Source organism: Sinohyriopsis cumingii, chromosome 12 (genome assembly GCF_028554795.1).
Source record: "Sinohyriopsis cumingii isolate HCF-2022 chromosome 12, ASM2855479v2, whole genome shotgun sequence".
Lineage (NCBI taxonomy): Eukaryota > Metazoa > Mollusca > Bivalvia > Unionida > Unionidae > Sinohyriopsis > Sinohyriopsis cumingii.
This window is the reverse complement of record NC_142972.1, coordinates 2,994,844-3,021,228: the sequence shown is the minus strand read 5'-3', so window position 1 is coordinate 3,021,228 and position 26,385 is coordinate 2,994,844. Positions and strand designations below refer to the sequence as shown.

Here is a 26,385-nt window from a genome sequence, read left to right as displayed (position 1 = left end):
GGAGTTCAATCATGAAAGGAGACTATGAAAGTGGCTGAGCTGGATGAATAAGAGCTAAAATCCCTTGAAATGACTCGGATGACCAAATCATTTATTAAAAATAGGCTGATCTAAGTCTGGTGGAACTGAAAACGTCTGGTGCACACAGAAGAGTTGCTGACACACAGGGAGGACAGCAAGTCACTTACATTTGGCAGAAAGCTTGAGGAGGAGAAATCTTGTTTTCTCTCACTACTATCAGCTTGCATGTTGAAGTTAGGTGCATAAAAGGCCACTTACAACTCACTTGGCCATGGAAAGGTTGCCATTGTTGTCCTACAGAATTTCTATCGACGATCATCTCTTCTCTGGTATGCCCCCTGAAGGATTCATACATAGTGGCTTGCATGGCGAGTTAAAGACTAACTCAAGCGCTACCTGCTTTCTCACCTTCTCAATTTGACCCCCAAAACAGGTAAGGGAAATGAATGGGAGGGAGCACAGGGTTGTCACATGGTGGGATTTTTGAGGAGATAACAGGAATGTCTATCTTCTTCTGAAGTCAAGGTTACAAGAGGCAGTCAGGATATTTACCATTATGTGGTGAACAGCCCTACTGACTACCTTGGTAATATGGCATACTGATTTTCAGGCATGGCCACTTCCAGCCATTTTGGCTTGGCAAAAGACTGCAAGATATGCCAGGCACAGTTGGAGAAAGTTAACATGATATACTTGACAACCTATATGTGGCTTTAAATTAATATCTATGTCCAAGCTTAGTACATCTGAATGATAAATGTCAGTATGTGATTTGTACCAGTGTGGTAAGTTATAGGCACCTGACTCACCAAAAAGACCTTGAATTACCCCAGTGGAAAAATTCTGTTTAAGATTGCAAGGACAATAACGATCAGTAAAAAGATGCATAAACATGAATAAGTAAATATTACATACAGCAGGTATATTAACCTTTGACTTGTTGTACCTCTGCAAATAAATGTTGGATGGTCAAACCTGATCATAAATGGAAATGGGTTGTGAGACAATGTTTACAGTTGCAAGCAAATGTTTGAACTAGTAAACGTTCAGGATATGGATGGGAACCATGGTAGAAGCAATATAGTTCGTCTATAAGAGTATCTTCTATTTGTCTATATGATACCTAAATCGGAATAAATTTTCCAGGGCCCCGAGTGGTCTAAAGTTCTCATCGTTATGGATCTTAGCCATCTCACCTCTGTCTGCGTCAGTTTGAGTCTTGGATTTAGCTAATTCAGGTATGTGAAAAAGCTTGCCAGTAGCTTCTCGTGGGTTGGTGGTTCTTTCTGGGCCTTTCCCGGGTTCTTCCTCCACAATTAATAATGGTTGCCATGTATAGCCTATCGTGTGCTGAAAAATGGCGTTAAACTCCACAACAACAACAACAACAACAAATAAGTTTTCCAGTTTTCAGAGCAGGCTGTATATGGAGGTAGCAGAGAGTAATTTCCTAATGTCAATGTGATTTGGGTAATGTATTTGACTAATAGACAGTAAGTTTTTATTATCATCACATTTACTTTATGGTTTCAACTTCAATTTTTTTAAACTTTTAATCAAATATTTAACTAACAATTCAAAAACTGTACTTACCTTATTCATTTGCTGAGACAAATCTGTATAACAGTTCATTATTTTCCTGATGAAATAAAAAATACAAAGCATCTATAGAACATGGCAAATTTTCAAAAACATTTTTATGAACAATGGTGACACATACTCATCAAAACATCAAACATGGACTAATTTTTTAGAATATTTATGAACTTTCAAGCCTTGAATCTGTTTTTTATTCTGTTCACAAATAATAAATAAGGACAAGTTTTCAAACTAGAGTAGCTTCACTGATTCCCCATTTCTAATTCATGAGCCATTTTCTTACATATGCCTAAACCCTGGGCCTATGCAAGGCAATACTGCACTCTGGCAAAACAAACATTTATTAGCCCCACCTCATCTTTAAAATATTTTTGCTCATAAGAAAGCTTGCAAGAAATTGATATACATTGTGACCAAACAAAAGGATTTTTATAGGAAGAAAAAACAAAGGTTTTGTTTCCTTTTATGTTCCTTGTCTGAATTTTGCACCCCTCTTCTTATGCAATTTAGTGCCCATCTAAAAACTGCAACATGAGCAAAAGCACTGTTTGCACACAGTTGGTGCTGGCCCTGCCCTAACCTGACACAGCAGAATTTTATACACCCTCCTTTCACCACTGACTATGAGAATGAGTCATGTCCTAAAATCTGAATAAAGTAACTTAGAAAAAGAAAACTGATTCAGTGGTATTTCAGACTTCCTAAGAAAACTGAGAAAAAAAAGTGAATGCATCTTGTCTTATATTTTAGGTCCTAATAGGAAAATTGACAATCTAGGTGAGAAAAAGGAACGTCCATCAATGGACACAAAATCATTACATTCAAACCAATAAAACTTTATCATATTCTATGTTATCAACCATCTTTTACCATCAATCTGTACAAACAGCTTGTAATTTCATTTGTGTTTTCACTTCATCTTATTCATTTTTTGTAAGAAATCTTTATTGCCGTTAATGTTATTATCTTTTCTATCGCTATGGTGACCTAATTGGTTAGAGTGTCTGACTTGGATGAGGGAGGTCACAGGTTTGAACCCTGGCTGAGTCTAACCCAAGACATAAAAATGGTATTAGCAACTGCCTCGCTTGGCACTCAGTATTAAGTGGTTAGTGTTAGGATTGGTTGGCCTGGTGTCAGGATAATATGACTGGGTGGGACAAGATGCTACATGTCTGTGACATGACACCCCAGTGCTAGACATCACCATAAACTACAACACTGCAGGCATCGTAGCGATGTGATTAAAATTGTTAAAGCTATGCTAAAAATCTAAATCACACATAATTATCGTTTTGTTAAGGAAAAAATATTCCCAGAATTCAGTTTCAGAAAAAGGACAGTGATGGGTTTGTAAATGATGGCAATGATGGGATGAACAGCCTCTGATCACTGAGGGTCCAGAACTACTTTTAATGTCCATGTTGCATTAGAAGCACTTAGAGAAAACTCATCAATATTTTCAAGATATTTTAATGTTCCTAACATCATATCCTAACAATGACAGAGTGGTATTTTTAAAACAAACTTATCACACTACTGATGTCAAGTTCATGTTTGGTGATAAGGCTCCCACTCATCCATTTTCACAAAATGTTTGCAAATTGCTCCTAATGATGTCTCCATTTGACAATAAGCCCACCCTTTTTAGCCAGTTTATACTGCTGGCTTCCTGGTCTTATTATTGGAGAAATAATGGAAAGCTAAACACATGACATGAATAACAGAATCTTTAAATACATGAAAATTCGTCATATTAAAAACCACTCTTAGATTGAAAAACATTTAAGTAAGTACTTTACAGATGACTTAAATAGAGAACATATAAATTGGTCCCCTTCCTGAATGGTCCCTCTCCTGAATGGCCCCCCTCCTGAATGGTCACCCTCCTTAATGGCCCCCTGACCAGCAGCCACCCGTTTCTTGTGGCCAGAATCTCTTGGCACCAACAAATTTGTGTTCAAAAGTACCATCAAGAGCAGCCACACCTATAATGCGACCAGCAGCCAACATATTAGTGCAAAAATGTTAATACAGCCATCATAAGCAGCCATATTTTATTTGAATGTGTCCTGAACCAATATTTAATTCGTATGATACAGTTGTTGTTGTTGTTGTCATATGGTTCACTTCCTTTATCAATAAGGCATTTGGTCTACTCTACAAGTTTCATCTGCATAATTAAATTACAGTACTATACAATTAGCAACATAGGAATAAGTCATTACAAAGCTTTAATATGTCAGCATGTAAATGGAGAATTATTAATTTAGAAGACAACGTATAAGTTACTCAACTCAATGGCAATGGCAGGAGTTCAAAAGTTCTTGCAGAAAAAATTTCATGTCAGAAAGACTCAAATAAACAAAATCATAACGGATAAGAAGAATATTCAGCAGCTGTGGAAAAATGGAATAAATGGAAAGATAATTATTAGAAATGCCAAGCCATTTATGTACAGAGATTTAAATGACGTTTACTTGAAATAAGTCAGTTCTTAAGACAAGAACTGTTTAATAATTAATGTCACTTTTAAAAGAAGATATTGAATGCTATGAAGCTATATGTAGCTTTCTTACTAAATACATACTTCTCACAAATTATAGCCCCCCTCTGGAAAGGCCAATTGTCTTACAAAGCTACTTTCCTGGTGCAGAAGAGTGGCCATATAAGAGGGCGATTACTATATGATGTTCGGTGTGTGAAATTACCACTGCCAGCTAATCCTAGGCCAAAAATTTTCACAGAGGAGCAATAGGAAGATCAAAAGACCAGCAACTCTGTACAGTCAGCTGAATTTTGAGCTGCAAATATTGATTGATTGTTGTTGTTGTTCTTGTTGTTGTTGTGTGCTTAATGCCATATATCAGCACATGGTAGGCTATACATGACAGCTAGTATAACTGGTGGAAGAAGAGCCTGAAAACACCCTGAAAAGAACCACCAACCCACGGGAAGCTAGTGGCAAACTTTCTCACATACCCATATTGGTCAAGCCCAAGACTCGAACCAAAATGGACAGAGCTGAGATGGCAGTAAAGGTGAATACTTTAGACCACTCCGCCACCAACATATATTGATAAAATTATTGTAACTACTTTCACATTTTATTGCCCGTATTTTCAAACACTAATTTTTATGTCATGTTTTACACTATTTATTTTTGACTTTGTACATCCATTTGTCAAAAGACATGAAAGGTAACAGTGCACTGTTGATATAATGAAGTTACATATTGTTGTATAAACTCAAATCATTAACTGTTTCTTTTATTTAATACATATAATGTAAGAAATATTCAGTTATAATAATAATTTATCTGAAGTACAAACATACATGTTGTTAATTTCAATATGTTGAAAGACAAGTTGAGCTAATTATAGACAGAACCAGTTGCTTTTCAAAGTTACAGACATACTGATAGCAACGTTTTGGTCAGTTTTGCACACAAATGAGACTATTAATTTAAGCTCTATTATCACTCTGTGCACATACCCATCTAATTTAAAAAGCACATTTGTTTAGGTTGAAAGGAGTCATTTTTGGGTGGGTCATAACAACAGTCATATTAGATTAAAAAAATATATTTTTGTTTAGGATATCTGTTATGTGTAAAAATTTTAAAAAAGCAGCCTCCAAAATTGTTTATAGTGTTGTAACATCATTTTTGCTAACCAAGGATTGTCAATTCACTTCATCCCGCAACAAATATTGGCATATTAATATAGGTGAAACTGTTTTGAACAAGTGCAGTGAAGTCGATAAGAGTACCTGGCCTTGGCAAGCAAAACAAGCTAAACAATGACAGAGCTCATTTAATGAATTGTAAGGTATTCAATAACGCCATGAACACAATGTCCACAGGCACTGACTCCAAATTAAAAGCTGCTTACAATGTTTAACTTGGAAAAACACACGACATGTGTCATTCTGTGTGGAGGACAATATGATTATTCCAAACTATATCCCATTTTAATGTGACAAGGTATTTGATTTTATCACTTTCTTTTAGATGCATACATTGCTGCCAACCCCTGAGTACAAAATTACTGACTGCTTATGGCAAAAATACTGATTTTCAGGAACAAATACTGATGTTTAAAACTTTAATGCATTTGTAACTACTTGCACCTTCTGAGTAGGCACCAGGTGCCCATTCAGAAGGTGCAGACACAGGCTGTTTATAGGAGCCTTTTCTACGCCTTGTTTTCTCAATCATTATCAATTCCAATGTACCATCCTTCATTGATGATCTGAATTCTGTTTCATTTTTTTTACAGAACTGTTTTCATTCTAGCACACGAGTAATCCTTTGCGATTTTACTGTCTGGAAAAAGTGCAAAATATATCACCAGTAACAATAGTAACTGAAAGAGGAAGGTTCATTTCTAAAAGGAATTTAGTCAAACGAACTTCCTAGCAAATTACATCAAGGTTCTCTCTGGCATTTATACATACTGTATGTTCAGGATATGTTGTTGATGTTGAAGAAGCAAGCTGATTTTTATTAGCTTTTTCATGCTGTTTTATGTCATGGGTGCCTCGATGACCAATGGCGAAATCACATTTACATAATTTGCAAAATGCAAAGTTTTCTCCTTTACTTGATGGTTTCACAAATTTAAACATGACAGCATAAGTGTCCTTCCAGTTCTGTTTTCTTTTTTTGCCAGGAAAAATTCTGAATCCTACAAAGATAAGTGATAGTGGCAACTCCTTGGCACAATCCAATATACTGCTTAAAGACTGGCATTGTAGCCTCAATTTCAAATGAACCAATCATATTCTAGAACTCAATATCCCTATACATATGCAATACATATACTCTCAAAATCGAACTGGGTGCCTGTTCTAAAAAGAAAATTGCAAACAAAATTTAATTTTTTAATAAAAACTTTTAATAAAAAGAGGACTTTTAACAAGAAAAACATACACATACATTCAGGTCCAAAATATAGGACAAATATGGGAATAACAGGACACTTGGCAGCTATGTGCATCCAACCAGATACTGAAGCAGCAGATTCTGTTTTAGCTAGCCAATTATGCGAAGAGATGATGTGGAACAAAATGACTAGATGGCCCTTGGCAAACAAAGATGCTGCAACATTGGTTGCATCAATAATAATGGAAACCATCCCAATAGTGGCTGTTAAATACAGGATCATTACAATCGATACCACAGAGCAGGCATTTTTTGTAACATAAAATTAAAAACTTTGTTTTAAAAAAAACCCAGATTTTTGGCACTTATAATTTAGTGATTGCAGATTTGTAGAGATTATACTATTTAAAGGGGTAGTTATGAAGATTTATTGTCACCACTCAATCTATTACTGCTAAATTGCTAAGTTTTCTTCACTACTAAAATTATACAGTATTGTATATGCATTTGATTCATACCTTGAATCCTTTGTGATATAGCTAATACAAAATGGTCTCACATAGCCTCTGGCAAGGAAATCATTCAGTACCAAGTGATGAACCTGTAAAGCAAATAAAATGCCATCAATCTGTAAAAAATCACTGAGTTTTGGAGCCTTTACATCTTTTATATATAGAGAACTTGCATTTTTTGTGCTTTTTCAATAAAATTGAAAGAGTCAGCATTATTTTTATCAAAAAATAAATACACCAATCTCATCAGATACATACTCAAAAAGACAGATCTGTAATCTGCCATATTGGCCCTAGAGGTGTGGAGGAGTTCATTTCTGATACAGAACTAAATGGTTATGGAGTTTCACATGCTACATGTAAAAGAACGCTGTCATCATCATCTACTTTTCACTAAACTGTCTTAAATTTCTACTTAATGTCTGTTCATGATGTGATTTGTCAAATTATTAGATGATGTATATTTACCTGTGGCATGCAACAGCTGCACAAAGTGCATAGTCATGTATCATAAGCGAACTCTTCCATAGCTCCATTACCAGCATGGCAGATTACACAGATCATTCTTTCAGCATGTATCGAATGAGTGGCATTGAAATCATTCATTCACAAAATTAATCAATAATTTTACTTACATTTCCAGAAAACTCACTGATCGAATGAGTGGCATTGAAATCATTCATTCACAAAATTAATCAATAATTTTACTTACATTTCCAGAAAACTCACTGAGTTATAGATGCAGATATCATTCATAATATTCTTAAAAAACTATAACTAAGAAAAGATTTTTTAAATTCTTTAAATTGACTTTAGAAGCACATTTTTATGTTTCATACTTTTATCTATGAAGGTACGCTGATGTGGAGTTATTCTTAGGACCAAGATAATGATAGTCACAAAGACACAATGCTTAATATAAATAGGCAGCCACAAAAAATTCATGTGGCAATATGTGAGATATAGCCCACGAGTCTAGATTTGAAATAAGTGTATAAACAATTATTAAATCTGGCATTCTTTCAAAATGCCATGTATAACTTACAAATGTATAAATTTCATTTTCAGAATCCTCCATCACCACTTGATTATCTTCTGTTAGATGGAAACCACTGTAAAAAAGGTGAAAAAAGACTGTGACAGTGACTCAATATTAAACCCACTGCAAGAATGAGAAATTATCAAGATATCAAGACAACCAGCCTATACTATGCCTAACAGCCAAATGAAGAAAAGTTGGTTGGAATATATGGGTCAATAGGATAGTCTAGAAATGTTATCGAATGCTGTTCATTGTAAAAGTACCTATTGGTACAGTCTAGAAATGTTATCCAATGCTGTTGATTGCAAATATCCCTATTGGTACAGTCTAGAAATGTTATCCATTGCAGTTGTTTTCAAATGTACCTATTGGGTTTAACAGTAAGTCAGCTTAATGCCAGCTAGATAATGCTGATTAAAACTTAAGTCTAAAAATGTTACATACAAATTTGAAATTATTTTAGGAAGATAAACTCATTCCATCAAATAAATGTGAACATGCAGTCCTACAAGCTAAAAAATAAAAAGTAAAGATGTTAAAATTCTCTAAAAGGTATATAAAAATAACATTAATAAAAAAGTCCATAATATATATGGTCAAAATTTGTAACATAAAAGTGCATTCTTTTATAAAGTCCATGATTGTCTCTGGTGGTACCTCACTGATGGATGCAAAATGAATGAAGGATGTGAGGACAATGGCCTTATGGCCAGGTGTGCTAAACAAAATCAATACATTTCTTACACTTCAGTCTTTTTATGCACAAGATATCACTCTGAAGTTGGATCTTACTGAAAGAACTATTTCTTTAAATTATTATTATTATTATTATTATTATTATTATTATCAATATTATTATTAAATTACCTTATTAAATTCTAAATTAAATAAAATTATCATCATGTCATAACTTTTGCCAGGCAATTTTATTTTCTGATTTAGGTATGTGTTCAGGTTGTTCCAATCTAAGGATAGGGTGTCAACTACCTATGTTTTTGGATCCAGGATGGGAGAGACAAAGGTTGGGAGTTTGGTATTTAACCTTGTCACAAATAGGTCCACTTATGGTCAACCCCATCGGGTACAATTCTGGTTGAAAACTGAGGGATGAAGTGACCATTCAGTCTGAATCAGTTCTTTGTTCTGTGATGAGTCATCCCGTTATATGGTGAACCTGTACGTGGATTTGTTGTTGAAAGCACCACTTTAGAGAGCCCTGCACCATGATGCAAATGTCTGGGGACTTGGTTCTTCCCTGTTGTTTGAGACAAGTCACTAAGGTAGAGACTTGCCAGACAGAATCAAGACTCCCTTGCCAGAAAGGCATTCCTGCCACCAGTGAAAGGCTTTCATAATGACTATCATGTCCAGAAGATTGATGTGCAGAAGTTGTTCACAGAGAGACCATGCACCGCTGGCTTTCCCAAATGATGGTAGAAGGTGGGCTCCCCAGCCCTCTGTACTGGCCATCGGTACAAATGGAAATCTCAGGAGGTGGTAGGTGCAGAGGTATACCTGCTGTGAGCCAAGAAAGGTTGCCCCAAGGCTGCAGATGGTTAGAGTTGATCCAGTGGGCAAACTTGGGTCTCCATTGAGATAGAAGAAGCATTTGTAATGAGCGCATAGAAAGGCGACCTAGGACAAGAAAGTCCACTGCCGCATTGAGTAAACCTAGGAGGCGAAGGAATAACCATGCTGATAGGGTTCTCCTTAAAAGTAAAGAAGTCACCATTTTGCGAATTCAATGTCCAATCCTGAGGGAGACAAACCATGTTCTACTGTGTATTGAACTCCATACCTAGATGAGCAAATTGTTGAGATGGTACTAGGTTGGATTTGTCCTCGTTGATGAGAAAGCCCAGACTGGTAAGTACTGTGACAAAGGTTATCATGTCGTGATGTAAAACAGGACTCACCTGATGATTTTGTATGATGTCATCCAGGTAACTTGATGTTGCCAACATAGAAATGGTCCAGACATGCACGATGACTTGATTCATGAGATGATTGAAGACCCTGATATTGAGGCCAAATGGCAGTGCCTTGAATTGGTATACCACGCTGTTGTAAGTGCCTTGAATTGGTATACCACACTGTTGTAAGTGCCTTGAATTGGTATACCACGCTGTTGTAAGTGCCTTGAATTGGTATACCACACTGTTGTAAGTGCCTTGAATTGGTATACCACACTGTTGTAAGTGCCTTGAATTGGTATACCACGCTGTTGTAAGTGCCTTGAATTGGTATACCACGCTGTTGTAAGTGCCTTGAATTGGTATACCACGTTGTTGTAAGTGCCTTGAATTCGTATACCACGCTGTTGTAAGTGCCTTGAATTGGTATACCACGCTGTTGTAAGTGCCTTGAATTGGTATACCATGTTGTTGTAAGTGAACTGCAGGAACTTCCTGGAAGCCTGCTGAATAGGGACATGGAGGTATGCGTCTTTTAAGTCTCCCTCTTGGATGGCATTTAAAAGTGTGCTGTGGTATTTCCATTGTTTACCAAGGAGTGAAGGAAGCGATTGAGGGCACTTAGAGAGAGAGTGTTTTGTATAAGTTCTACCACCCTTTCCTGAGGAAGGCTGTCTATTTCCTGCTGAAATGATGTGACCTTGAGTGGATCTGATGGAACACTGGTGAATGTTAGAACTCTGGATGGCCGTGGAGGAATGTGAAACATAATGCAGAGTCCCTCATAAACCACTTGTCGAGTCCAGGTATTGTTGTAGCAAATTATGTCCCATTTGGAAGTGAAGAAAAGAAGCCTTTCTGCTACTGAGATGTCTGGAAATGGCAGATTGGAGATGGAGTTATTTGATGGGGAGAGGGATATCATGTAGAGAAACGCCGAGACGAATGAAAGGCTCCCCTCTGTTTAGTCAGCTTGGTTTGTGATTGCTGTGGCTTACGCTGAGGGAATCTCTGGTAGGATTGTTTTCATAAGTTTGTGTCCCACTAGTGGTTCTCGGTGGTGACATCATTGGCCAAGGTGTGTTGAGCTGCCCTATTATAATATGGACATGATACAGACTCCCATGCATGTCCTGTAGAAGTTGAAGTGGTAGGAGAGAGGATGTGTTCCACTTGTTGGAAAATTGCCATGGAAACAAAGTCCAGTAGAGTGACCACGGAGATGACATTACACACTAACTGTTGAGTATCTTCTAAGCAAACTCAATCCATACATAAGGAGTGGTTTTAGATATCCCCAAAGTGGTGATATCCCGGTCGATTGCTGGGGTTTCCAAGTGAAAGACTCGAGTGTGACAGAAGTAGAAACACTGATGGATGTGAGATGGAAGGTGCTTTTGTGTAAAGAAAGAGCAGATGACTTCCTCAGTGGAGGGCTGAATCTTCACCTGACATCATCAAGCCCAGAATCGATGATATTCCTTGAGAACAAGCATCATCGTCATTAGGGGTATGAGGTGAGTCTGAAGAGTGACGAGATCTGTAGCCCATGAAACTCGTAGTTCGTCCCGAAATAGAAAACATGACCTCCAGACGGTCAATGAATAGGAAGGCTCTTCCCATGGCAGTGTCGGGAAGCTGGTCGGTAGAAGTCTGAGGGGCTAAATGAGGCACTGTACTGGAAGGGAGTCCTGAGGAGGAATATGAGTTGGAGCAGTCCCTGGGTATGTCAACATGAAGCTTTTTCCCTCATTGCTTTGCAAGAGAAATTGAGTAAAGTCTGATAGGAATCGCCAGTAACATTGGGTCTGGAGGAAGTGACTTGGGTGCTGGGGCACTTTGTGATCTTGATGTTTTCCTGTGCTTTGGCTGAAGAGAGAGAGGTTGAGTTGTCCCCATTTCCTGCCAAAAATTCCTGTATGGATATAAGGTCAGCTCATCAAGATGTCATCATCTTTTGTTTTAATTCCACTTCTGTGCTTTGCCCATAGTTCAAACCTGTAAGTACAATGAGCTGAAAAAATAAATGAGGGGCCTAGCTCTATCACCTTGTATGTACTATTGACACGAGCTAAAATTTAGCATTGGCCCAGTAAGTGATAACAGGCAGTCTAATGTCAACAAAACATATGGAGAGTATAATGCTAATAAATGTACCACAACTTACCTGCACCTGTCTTGTTTGGCTATCAATATAGCGCTGAGCTGACCAAAAGAAAAACTGATCTGGAAAAATATGTGCTAGCAGAAGAATTCAGCCAATACTACCTATCAATGACATACCATTTTATAAGTCAAAGTACTAAATTCGAGAAAAAAATACAACTGACGGTGCTAGAAGAAAAGTAAGAGCCACAGAGCCAACAAGCCAAGACAACAAAGAATTCTTCTTTCCACTGGCGGAAAAGACTGTCACAAAGCAGCTGGTTTGCAATTTTCCACATCAACTTTTTCGATACAATTCTTCTTACTGCACTCAAAATGAAATGAACATGATATTCCATGTCCTTTTGATAATTTCCATTGAAAGAATTCATATATTTCCCACATGATTCCAAACAATCACTGAGAGAACAGAAACACACATGCAGCTGATTCAAGGCTGATCCCTCCAGTGGTGGATCCACTGCTCAAATCATATGTACATCAAACAGAATTTACACAGCAAGCAGACAAGCAGAACTAAGTAGAATTGACAAAAACAAAAGCCTTCACGACTGGAAAAGTTGTTTCAATATGTTTTCATTTACAATATATATGTAAATTTCAATTTTAAGTTGACCAAACAAAAATTATTTTTTAAACTAACAACAATCAAGTTCAAAGGTCGCTGGGCAGTGATATGTATGCATTAATATTGTTACAGTGTATTGATGAATCTACAATGTGTATTTATTTTGAAATACATCATAAACTCAATTATTTTGTTTCTTGTAGTATGTTTTTTATTATTAAGCCTTAGGTAGAAAAACAAAATGAGCATATAATAAAAAGGTTATTGCATTTGTATGAGAAAATAGGAACTTGTTTTTTTTGAGTAATACTGCACTCCCAAGGTCTTGCAGTATTACTGAGAAAAACTAGTTCATATTTTCCCAAACAAATGCAGTAACCTATAATTCTTGTACAAAGGCCATTATCATAATATAACACCAATAGTTTAGAATGTTTATGGGGAAATTACATATTTAAAAACTCTATTTTTAGTAATACAATAAGAATCATATACAGAAGGAATCACAATCTGATTTAAATCAAGATCTCCAACACAATGGAAATCCAACAGACACTGATATAAGCTCAGTTTTTGCTGGCTTTTGGAATTCAGTAAAGCACGGTATTTTGTTTTCAGTGTCTGTGAGATATGTACTGATAAGTAGATCTCAGTTTTAATCAAACTAAAGTCCCAGCCAATATATGTAACATGAAGTACAGAGTCTGCATATGTGAAGACCATGTGCAAAGCATTATTGTACAATATGTGACCCTGACCCCAAGGTCAAAAGCTAAGTGAGCATGACTTAATCTCTTTGCTGTAAAATAATTTATCTAATATAAGAGCAAAATCCATCAAGGGATTTCCAAAACCTTAATACAAATTCTCTATGACAGACCTTGACCCCTTAATCAAAGGTGTAAGCAAGTTTGTTACACAATGAATTGCATAAGAAGAAACTCCATCATGGAGTTTAGGAAATAAATTTTCTATCAGTAGCATTGACCAAAGGTCACAGTATAAGAGAGCATGTGACAGAATGAATTTTCTTAGCTTCATTTCAATATGTTGAGCATGATGACATTCCTTCAGTGCAATATAGAAAATAGTAGTAAAGTTAAAATTGTAACCAAAACCTTAATTGCATATTTTCCATGACTGAGACACTGAGTCCAATGCAACAGGGTGCAGAATTAAGTTTATGATTTATGCCATGTAATGAGACTCTGTGAAAGGGTAGAAGAAATGCAAATGAAAAGTTTGAATTAAAACCCTAACAAAGTGTTGATGATGATAACAATGCTACTGCTGCTCTCATCAGACTGTTTTCTCACTTTCCACTAACACAGACTCAACAAAAATCTTGTAAGTATGACCTTTCTTAATATTATCATACAGAAATAACATATATATTTTTTAAATAAACAGAAATTATGTTTCCCCTAAACAAAAAATATTTTTTATATTCTGTTATTTTATATTTACTCTTTCTTCTCTGACCCCATTTTCTGTTTACTGGTTCTCAGTGAACATGTATTGAAATACTAATCAAAGTTTTATCTCTATTTATGCAGTTGCAACATGAGTAACCTCCCTTTAATTATATATATATATATATATATATATATATATATATATATATATATATATATATATATATATACACACACATACTTAAAATGAATGTCAAATAATGGTAAAAACAGTGCATAAACTTTCAGTTCACCAAACATCTATCTCTCAATCATCTCTCTCAATAGATAGTAAAGAAAACAGTATTTGTTTCTTCTGTTTTTCAGACTGTGCTTTAAGTTATGTGGAAAGGTCACAATGCAATCTGGGTTGAATTTATTTATCCCTTTGTTCAGGTTTCTTCTTGTGAATTGCTGCATATTCATCAAACTGGGAAAGAATCATTTACATTTCTCAAAGAGAACCAGAAATACTACTTTATTTGTTCATTTAATTATGTTAATACCAATAAAATACTGGGTCACCTGCCTTTTGCTGACAGATAAGGTATAATCATGTGTATTTGTCCCGAGAGATACCTGTTACAATCAACACACTGTACACAGTATTAACTGGTCAGTGTAAATAACTATCTCGCTATTATGGAGCCACTGGCCTGGGGATAACACTGAAACCTACTCTGTTACTGAGGAGTGGTGGTCCACAGCCAAAATCCTCACACTGAATTCATTTTGATCAAGGCCCTGACCCCCATCTTTGGGAATGACAAGCTGTAAGAATGGTAAAAAAATAAAGACATTAAATTAATGGAATATCACTTGCAGATTTCAAGCAGTGAAATAAAGATTACAATATAATAATCTCAATTTAGTTTATGATGATTGTTCAATAAATTCTGACAATTAAATACAGTAGTTTCCCTCTTAGAAGGCTCTCTCAATCGATGCTCTCCCCCTGATATGGGGATTTAATATCCTGCATCAAACAGGGTTAGAAATAACACTCTAGCAAGTCCTTACAGTTGGCTTCCTGTGCTCTGCTTTTGCTACCAAGAATACAAATCAATGAGAATTTTGGACGATGACATGTCTGATATTTACAGATTGAAAAGTGTATTTTCAAAAGGTTGATAGCTTGATATTGATGTGTTACATATGATAGTGGTCTACTGATTCTTTTGCAATTTGAGGAATTCTGGCTGAGATGCTCTCAGACTAATGACAATGAAGGTATACCAAATCTCAAATGGGTAAAAAATATTTGTTACTTGTTATAGCTTCTTTAATTCCAAGTCTACCAAGGTAGAACAGTAACTTGATTAAATCATGTAGCATTTGGTACAGTCCCTCTAATGTACAGTAACTTGATTCAATCATGTAGCATTTGGTACAGTCCCTCTAATGTACAGTAACTTGATTCAATCATGTAGCATTTAGTACAGTCCCTCTAATGTAAAGTAACTTGATTCAATCATGTAGCATTTGGCACAGTCCCTCTAATGTACAGTAACTTGATTCAATCATGTTGCATTTGGTACAGTGCCTCTAATATACAGCAACCTGATTCAATCACCTGTCATTTATTGCAGTCCCTATAATGTACAGTTACTTGATTCAATCATGACATTTGGTACGGTCCATAAAATGTACAATAGCTTGATTTAATCATGTGGCTTATGGTATGGTCCCAAAGATGTACAATAACTTGACTCAATCATGTAGTATTAGATATAGTCTTTCAAATTTTACTTAATCATGACATATGGTACAGTTCCTATAATGTATAGTAATTTTATTCAGTATTTCAATATTACCACAGGTTTCGGTCCCTCACGCTCTGAAAATTCAGCAATAAGGATGAAGTCTTCCAAGTTGCTGCTATCATGTGACAACCAAGGGTTGGATTGTCTATATTTGGGGAATGAATGGTTCAGTGACTCAAGCCTCATTCTCCTATCCCCAGTTAGTACTTCCATCTCTGCCATACCTGCTCCAAACATCATCAGAATATAAAGTGCCCTACGACACTGTCAGCCATTGGAAGATTCTGTAAAAAAAATATTTTCTTTATTTCAATGTCATCATTCTGTCCTGCACAGCAAATTCTATGACAAGCAAATTACTGGTGAGACTGTTTAGTTATGTATGAGTGGGACCTAGAATGCTGAGGAAATAATTTTGATGTCCAATTGTGAGCTCTCTCTCTCTCTATACCCACTGCATTTCTAAAATCTAAGAATATTATCCGACCTTTTCATAACTTTTTCTGTTGTCATCCTTAAAACATATATATATATATATATATATATATATATATATATATATATATATATATATATATATATATATATATATGTGTGTGTGTGTGTGTGTGTGTATCAGTTAACTACCATATTTACCATATATATTGGGACACGAATTAATGGTGAAACTTTTTTCACCTAACTCATATGTTCCAAGACTTAAGAAACAAAATAAATTTGTACTGAATTTGTGCAGCCCAACTGCATGTTGCAATATAATAGATAAACAAAATGCTCATTTTATAATAAAACGAAAGAACCAACCGAGTAGTGTTATTATTTATTCCTTTTTTTCATCATGAACATTAAAGAATAAAATATAACCACAAACTCCATATGTGTAGCATTGCCTTACATACTGTAGCATGTATTGCTTATGTCCAATAACACATGACACATTGTTCAATGGCACGAACATTGAGAAACAAATCGTGTTTAGTTGTGCTTAAAGGTTTGAATATGTTATCTGACTGAAAACTAGATCCAACAACATCACAAACAAGTAGGAAATAATCAACCGATATCTTGAAAACAACTGTCATTCACACATGACACGGTGTTTGGTGCAAAATAACCAAGACTGAATTATATCCACCTCTAATGTATGACAATATCTCACAAATAAAAATTATTATTTGAAAACACATTCACTTGAGTGCAAGTGACAATCTTTTTGCTAGCACAGGTTAAAAAAGTATCATTAAAGCAAGTTATTCCTGTGTACACTATTTACCTGCAAACATCAATGCCTGTTTGTATTAATTATAACTACAGATGTCAAGCACATAGAAGCCCAGGTGGTGAATAAACACAACTGGCAGCAAGCAGTAAACTCATTATTTGAACTTACTGACAGGACATCAAAGACAAAGTTTATTTTTATCCTAAAGCAAGCTGACCTTGGAAGCTGACTTTGGATTCTTTAAAGTGTGCTGATTTTCTTTTTTTAATATACAAAGACAGCCGAGATATGGAAGCAAACTTTTCACTGATAATTATGGGAATTTTCATAATAAATTGAAACCATGAAACAATTTTGAAAGTGACAGAGTATAGTGCTTCATGCAAGGACATTGATCACCCAGAGTTGCCCAGAAGATTTGGAGAAAATAAAAACATTTGATGAATTCATGAGGGCCAGAAGAGAATCAGATGATTTCGCCAACAATATGATCATTAAAATGGATAAAATTCTAGTGTACTTTGATCTCATTCCTGGATGGACTAATGATAAGATGGTAGTCAAAAGTGTGAGAATTAGCACAACTGGTGCAGATTTGAAAAAATCTGACTTTAGTCCTTGCAGTTTTTGCTTCAGGTGATGTGTTGTCTTTAATGATAATTTTTCACGATATGAGAAAGCTAACAAAATATTCATGCATCAAAAGAATGGAGAAGAAAGGATGTGTTGATGAGATAATGCTACAGTGGATAAAGAGCTTTATCTCAATTACACAGTTTTATATTTTTTTAATAAAATTTCAGTTGGAGTGCATTTTCCGACATGTAATTTTCAAATGATTTAAAAGGTATCCCATAACTTACAACTTGAAACAATGATGTGTCCCAGAACATACAGAGCACACAAAAATTACTTTTGAAATTAATTTATGGTGTCCCAACATATATGGTAAATACAGTATGCACATACTCAGACTTTACCTGCAACATCAGTAAAAAAAATCCAACTCTGAAAATTTTTGTGCAAATAAGACAAGACAAACTGCCTGAATCATACTGTTACATTTTCAAAACTTGTTCAATACACCAATCCACTAGAGTTACATTATTTTCACAACTCATGCACGTTTACATTTTATCCCATGGGTCATTGCAAATATCACGTTCATTCATGTGCTTGTTTGAAAGTTTTGTTTCTGACTCAATGAACTTGTCCACATCGTTAAATTTACAATCTATACTTTTAAAAGGACAAATTCCTTCTCATTGGCATGTTGCAATTTATGTTTATTATAATACCTGCATGCTACCATACCTAAGTTAAGCAAATACTGCAATAATATAGTTATTCCTCCATGGTACATTAATCTGGGTTAGCCACCATATGCTGTTTTATTTACATTTACTCTCTTCGACTGACAAAGATTTTTTTAAAGGAACTGAAAGAGGGAAAGTCAAAGGAACTTTACAAATTATAAGCAGCAAAAGAGTTTTGTTATGAAGTGATAAAAACATTAAGTACTGTGATCATACAGCGTCCTTGTTTTCATCCATAATCTCTTGACCATTTTTAGCATTTCTCTGATCATTAATTCTTTGATCATTACTGGATTATACAGGTGGGAGTCCTGATCATTGTCGATCCTAGCAATTAGGAGATGTTACATTTCCTCAACAATCTGCCTGAATTTTAGTCAGAATGGACAATGTTCTTTTTAGTGTTTGCAGTGGAATGTGGCAATGTCAGTACAACTCTGCTGATTCCGCCAAGAAGTTTAAAATGTTTCCAGCCTGAGGTCAGATTCAGATTGACGGCTGCCTGCCAGAACTGCTCAAGATTGGCATTGTCTGGGTCGAGTTCCAATACTGTTTTAATGTCAGCAAGATTCTCTACATCGAGCACTAACACATACATTATACCATCACACCCTTTGTAATTTTAAATCGAATTTGCAGACACCTTTATTGATATTATTATCAGCACTATTACCACTCTTGATGTCCATAAAATCCAGAAAATGATTATCACATACTAATGCGGTTTATAATCTGAGTCAATGACCCCATTAATCCCTGGTGTTATGGATTAAAATGGCAATTAGTGACATATACTTTAGCTTGGTTTACATTCTTGTTTACAAAGGATAAAGTCAAGTTCCATGGTGTTTATATCAGTTTTTGTAATGCAATCATTCATAGTGCTAGCACATATTTTGCCTAAAACTCACTGGTTGCATTCTCCAGATAGTCACTCACGAGAGATCATGTTAAGCTCAAAGTTGGCAAATAGTGTCATAACATGTCAAACTTTAATGACATTCAATGCAGATTTCGCAAACATGGATTTTAGCAATATGGTAATTGTTTTTGCAGATAATGTTTTATGAGATTGGAATTCTGTATGACAAATGATATCAGTATTACAGGAACAGCAGAATGTATATTCTTGTCTGTCTGAACAAGACTGCAACCACTGAACTTCCTATTTCCAACCATCAATGGATTTTGTGATATTCTGGTTGCTTGGATTTTGGTGTTTTGACATGAGCACACTTGGATGTCTTGACAAACACTGAGTCAAACAGCCCCAATTTTATGTCACTTGAGTTCATGAGTAATCTAACCACAATTAATTAAAACATTTAATCCTCTACAAATTACATAGTACAGACTCTCAATCCATTTTGACAACTTTAAGCACTGAAGGAGAACATATCCTGATGTGAGATTCAAAGTAGTGTTTAATGTTTTATGACAAGTAATCATGATTACTGTAAATATACCACATTGCAATCAAAATATGAAAAAATGGGGTAATTTTTTTTCTCACTAATCATTTTAAGTATGCAGGAGATTTCAGGAAGTGATGGGAGACATTGCTAAACTTGGATGAAAAACCCTCCCATGTAGTAGGTTCATATGTATATATTCAGTTCTTTTGTTTTTAAAATGTGAATGCTAGAACCTAAGCTTGCTATCTTTGATGTATTAAGTGAAAGGTTATTCTCCACCAATTTTGATTATCTTTGGCAATTCTTGTTGTGCCATGTCCGAAAATAATACACACTGGTAAAGAAAAACTTGCTGGTGAAGTGTTTAGTTTTGAGAAATCTGCCTAGTGAAAGGAATGCAAAATAACTTTTTTCAGCATGACATGATTTATACAAATCTGTGGTGATACTGATTAGACATATCCCTCATTTAATAAACTGCTGGGTTAACATTTGTCTCTAATTGAATTTTTTTCTCTGCCAGAATACTGTGAAGCAGTGTTAGGAGTGCAAATAGGTCCAAACTTACAATGTTAAAAACAGTCATTTATAATTTCGGTTTTAATAAACCTTTGAACCAAATAATATAAAAAAAGAAGAAACACCCATTAAACTTTGCAAATTTTTTTACCATTGTTCCCAGTTGCTTCATTCAGCAAAAGTTTTGTTTTACTACTGTTATGAATGTTGATACTGTGTTCAACTTTTGCCAGTGATTGTACATTGTACTTTAATGGTCATTTGTTTACATAACTATCTCTTGTCCATGACTTTAAACTGTAAATAAGATCTTGACATAGCATTTTGAGTTCAGAATATTCTAGAAACAGACTTGCTTATAGTTTGAATGGAAGTTTCCATTAGAATGACTCACATCTAGGTCAAGTGAAAAAGAGTATAACTTGGGGCTTGGTAAATAAATAATTCATATCTTAAGACCATCGCTGGTATATATTTGCTATCAGAGTTTACAGTTGTGTTCCAATATAAATCAAGAGGAATTATTTAAATTATTCATTAAAATTATGAAGTGCTCACTGACTTTGATTAACACATAATTTATTTTAAAATCATTGTGAACTCATTCAAAGATATTCTGAATTGCATCAATGTGGTACATCAAGGTATTCAAGACTAATGGAATTAATTTGGGACACTCTATACTTTTGGACCTCAGAAAGAACATTTAGGATTATTTGGACTTTATTCACAAAACTTAAATTTAAAATTTACAATTTATACTTAAATTTAAAATGTTAAATTTAAATGTCTCTTAAATTTAAACTTTGTAACTTAGATAAATAAATTGTTTATTGATTATACTTAAATTGCTGGTTTCACTTCTTTCTGTGACTTAATTTAAAACCAAGAGTCATAACACTGCTTTTGCAAAAGAGCACAACCTCGAAAATAGGTGATGTATACTGCACTCTAGGACAAAAATTCCCTCTTCTTACTGTATTTTCACAGGTTGAAATAAGAAATGTTTTATAACTTATCAATCTTTTGGTACAAAATTTGCAACAACTGGACAAATAACACTTTGTCAGTCCAATATATATATATATATATATATATATATATATATATATATATATATATATATATATATATATATATATATATATAATATGTATGTTTCATTATTTATATACCATGAGATGAAGCTTGCCCAGTTTCCTTTTAATTAAGCATTTATACAATAAGTGGTATATCAGAGATACAATCTACATACTATACATATACTGTATTCATATCACATACAAATACACATACTTGCATTTCCAACACAGTTACAACTGATTATATGCAACTGTGTATTGATGGAATGAATGAAATCTGCACAGCCTGTCCAGTGTGTCCACTAGAAAATGTAGAACAATTGCAATGTCTTTTTCAAATTGAGAAGTTGCTTCTTTTCATTTTTGAACTTCTATTTTCATTCACATTGATTAAATAAGAAAACTGGTTTAAATGAAGAAAGTAGAGCACTATGAACATAGCATGTTTAAAATCTACTTGAAATATTGAATGTGCTGGCTATCACATACCAGCTAGCATATTTAAACAAGTTGGAAATATAAACTAAGTGAAATGAGGAACCAGCAAGAGGTTATTCAAAACATTTAAACATATTTACAGTTCATCTAAATCATTATTATGATTATAATTAACATTGCTACCAACCACACTATTGTTTCTATCTCCCATTTCTAACTTTCCCCTTTTTCGTTGTTTCATGTCACTACATTTGTCCATCTTTCATAGGTCTAGAGATATCGTCGCATGACATCGACGAAAATCTGCCATACTGATTTTTTAACGGATTTTCACTGGTATCATTCTATGAAGGTTGAGAGAGAAACTGTGGTAAAACATGATGACAGACTGATCAAGAGAGAGAGAGAGATATGTGGTGGTGGGGTTAGACAGACTTACCATAAAAGCATTTATTCACTGATGTTCAATGTTTCTTTATTGGTTGATTAGCCTGCTGCTTTACCAAACCCAGCCCAAACAATGTTAGAGAACGGTTGAAGGCAGTTAAAATATGTTTTAGACCTTTATTAATGTTTTATAAAACACAATTTTTAAAAAAAAAATAAACAAAAGATTAAATAGATTACAGTATGTTTATTCCTTCTTACAAATAAATACACCATACAAGTCTTGACAGGCTATTGCAAATTTGTATCATTGGTACTGTGAACACTATATTAAAATCCAATGGAACATTTACACCTAACCATTACAAACATTCAGGTTCCTGTAGGTTACTTGGTGCAAGTTTAGTTTTCTTTTTTGCTCTCACTCCACAGCCCATATTATCTCCCTTATGCTTGAGAGTGGATTTCAATGAAATTCTGCACCATGTTTAATCATTTAGAAGACAGTGATTATTATTTGTTGTTACAACACTAATGATTAATCGTTGGAATTTCATCACATAGTTAGAGACTATCCAAGTGACAGCCTACTGTCGAAACATAACCAAATGTTGAAACTTTAATTATATGTGTATTAATGCACCATGGGCAGATCAAAATTTGATACACCAAAAGTACTAGTATATCAAATTGCTTTATACCAACACTTTAAAAGCCATGTTATTTTTAATATATGTGGTATAACTATATGGAAAGTAAACTAATGGCCCGTCAAACATAGACCTGTAATAATAGCGCCTTTTGGACTTAATAACAATTTACGATTCTTCAAACTCCATCCTTTAATCTAATGAGCAGAAAAATACAGAAAAAGAGATGGAGAGCACTTTGATGGTTTACTAAGTAGCTTTCTGTTAAAATAAACCAAAAATGGGGGCAACTTATCACCACCAAGACATCCCAAGACACTCTCACCTACCCAGTATACACATATACAATTAAATGAAGTCAAATAAAAAAAGTGATCAGTATAATTATGCATTGTATAATTACAGAGTAAGATCAGTTGAGTCTATTTTTGTCCCTGTTAGTACTCGCCAAAGGAAAACCCAAAGACACCCCAATACACCACCAGACTGTCCCAGAACACTCTCCCCTACCCAGTATACATGTATACAATTAAATGAAGTCAAATAAAAAAAGTGATCAGTATAATCATGCAATGTATAATTACAGAGTAATCAGTTGAGTCTGTTTTTTCCCTTGTTGGTAATCGCCAAAGGAAAAAAAAACCAAGACACCCCAATACACCACCAGACTGTCCCAGAACACTCTTAACTACCCAGGATACATCTATACAGTGACTTATCACCACCAAGACATCCCAATACTATCCGAAAACACTCTCACCTACCCAGTATACATATATACAATTAAATGAAGTCAAATAAAAAAAGTGACCAGTATAATTATGCAATATATAATTACAGAGTAAGATCAGTTGAGTCTGTTTTTTCCCCTGTTGGCAATCGCCAAAGGAAAACCCAAAGACACCCCAATACACCACCAGACTGTCCCAGAACACTCTTAATTACCCAGGATACATATATACAGTAAAATAAAGTCAAATAAAAAGTGATCAGGATAATTATGCATTGCATAATTATCGAGTAACATCAGTAGAGCTTTTACCTTTGTTGGTAATCACCAAAGAAATGACCCCAAGGCTACCCCAAGAGACATCAAGACTGTCCCAAAACACTTCCACCTACCCAGAACAGATATATACAATTAAATAACGTCAAATAAAAAAAGTGATCAGTATAATTATGCATTGTATAATTATTGATTAACATCAGTAAAGTTTTTTTCCTTTGTCAGTAATCATCAAGGGAAAGACCCCAAGACATCCCAATATTAAAACAAAACACCATCAGACTGTCCCAAAACACCCTCACCTACTCAGGTTACATATATAGAATTAGAGAAATCAAATAAAAAAGTGAAAAATATAATTATTTCAGAAATTCTTTTCAAGCTTTTGTTAAAATCTTTTTCTTTGACAAAGAGGGGTATGATGAAGTACCAATGTAGATTTCTGATGCATTGGGCATTTTAAAGGAATACCATACGTACAAACTGTGATACACAACTAATTACAAGTGCCATTAGTTATCTACTCAGGAACAAATAAAGGAACCGAAGCACTTTCTGACAAACACAAAGAATCAACCAATTGGCATTGACCGAACAATCGGCCTTGGAAACTTTTATGTGACATTGTTGGGAAAAAAAAAAAATCAGATTTATGAGGAAAAATACAAATGACCATCCTATCTTTCTTGGTCCTCTATTTCTGCACAAAGAAGTGTCATATAAAATGTACAAAGCATTCCTGGAACATGTGGCAAAAGAAATTGATAGTGATGTGGAGACTATTGAAATGCGAATATTAGAGGATATGGAATTTGGTATGGACAACGAGAAAGCTCTGACCATGGCTACTGAACATGGGTTCCTTCTGTATGATGATATTTGTACACAAAACATCTAAAAGACAATATTAAGTTTCAATTATAAAACAAGGTAGGAATGGAAAAGGTCGAGCACGATACAGTTATAAGGTCTCTCTTTGGAAGCAAAGGTATTGTGGATTCCAATACAGCTATGGAGTTTGATTAAGCCGCACTTTAAAACAATACATTGAAGTGAATAATCTAAAACCAAGACTTAGAAACTTTGTGTTTGAACTGAATCAGCAGAACAATGAAAATAAACACTGAACCAATAACAACACAGAGTTCATCATGAACAGTTTAAAAATTTCGACTGAATGTCTGGAATCCTAGACAAACTGATGATAATAAACACGAACGATAACACTTCACCACTGTGGTTCAAGAGATAGTCATATTAAATTTCTTGGATTTTTTTTTTCTTCAATTTTGGGGTATGTAAGATTAAATAAAACGATATATTGTGGGGTATGTAAGAATAAATAAAACGATATATTGTGGGGTATGTAAGATTAAATAAAACGATATATTGTGGGGTATGTAAGATTAAATAAAACGATATACTGTGATCAAGTGATAACAGAATCTTAGCTATAAAACATAATTTGAGGTTGTCTTCGGATGTTTCCAAGAGTCTTGCAATGTCTGGGGTCTTTCTTTTGACAATGACCATCATGGGGAGAATTAGAAAAAAAAAAAACACCTACTGATGTTAATACTCCATAAATATAAAATGCATAATTATACTAATCACTTTTTATTTTATTTAATTGTATATGTGTATTATGAGTAGGTGAGTGTTTTGGGACAGTCCTTCGGTATCTTGGGGTCCTTAGTCGGACCGACCGAAAACTATTGACAACACCCACTAGGCCTATCCTTCTCTCAACTGTTATCAATTTATCGTTTTCCATTTTTTACTTATAGATATTAATGCCCGTTGTTAATTATTTATGTGCATTTACCATGAATGACATATTAAAAGCGTCGTACAATGTATCCATTCATGTAAAAAAAAGGTATACCTAAATTTCCATTTTCACAGCAACACCAAATATAGGAATAAACATCAATCCTCAGACATGGTACGGTAAGTATCTTAAGATTTACAGACAGAACGAAACTTGCTTCGTAAGTAGTAAAGTGGGACGGTATAGGGTCTATGGGAATTAGCATTAAAAACGCCTCTGGGCCACTATAGGGTCTATGTAAATTTAACATGGACAAAACCCCTGGGCCGATATAGGGTCTATGGGAATTAACATGGACACAAATCTTGGGCTGGTATAGGGTCTATGTAAATTTAACATTAATCACCCTGGGCCTGTCTAGGGACTAGGGGAAATGGAACAGGGTCGGGACCCTATTTTAATACGGTCCCGACCTGATGGGTTTATGGAAATGGAACATACGAAAATTGAAACAAGGAGGGGTCTCTATTTTTTTTTTAAACAAAAAAATAAAAATAAAAAAAGGGGTAGGCAATTGAAAGTCTATCTCTTTTCGAGAGATTGGAGTGGCCCTGAAAAGGGCCTTTGGGTTTCTTCTTCTTCTTCTGACTCCTTAA

General features: G+C 34.8%; 1 protein-coding gene across 5 annotated transcripts in view; it reads right to left on the bottom strand.

The window, feature by feature from the left end:
• Positions 1-25,923, bottom strand: part of LOC149785922 (uncharacterized) — a 112,148-nt gene extending 86,225 nt beyond the window's left edge. For 4 of the 5 annotated variants that reach the window (XR_016424836.1, XR_016424837.1, XM_089976156.1 and 1 more), the window contains exons 1-6: positions 25,844-25,923; positions 15,975-16,207; positions 14,840-14,931; positions 8,063-8,129; positions 7,024-7,106; positions 1,615-1,660 (exon numbers count right to left, since the gene is read on the bottom strand). Coding sequence is in view for 3 of the 5 variants with exons in the window: in XM_089976156.1 (XP_089832282.1) it covers positions 1,615-1,660; positions 7,024-7,106; positions 8,063-8,129; positions 14,840-14,931; positions 15,975-16,163 (477 nt within the window). In the remaining 2 variants the exon portion in view is untranslated. Of the gene's footprint in view, positions 1-1,614; positions 1,661-7,023; positions 7,107-8,062; positions 8,130-14,839; positions 14,932-15,974; positions 16,208-23,994; positions 24,074-25,843 lie in introns of those variants that run through there. The other variant, XM_089976157.1, reaches the window with a different exon arrangement.
• Between the last annotated feature and the right edge of the window lie 462 nt (positions 25,924-26,385).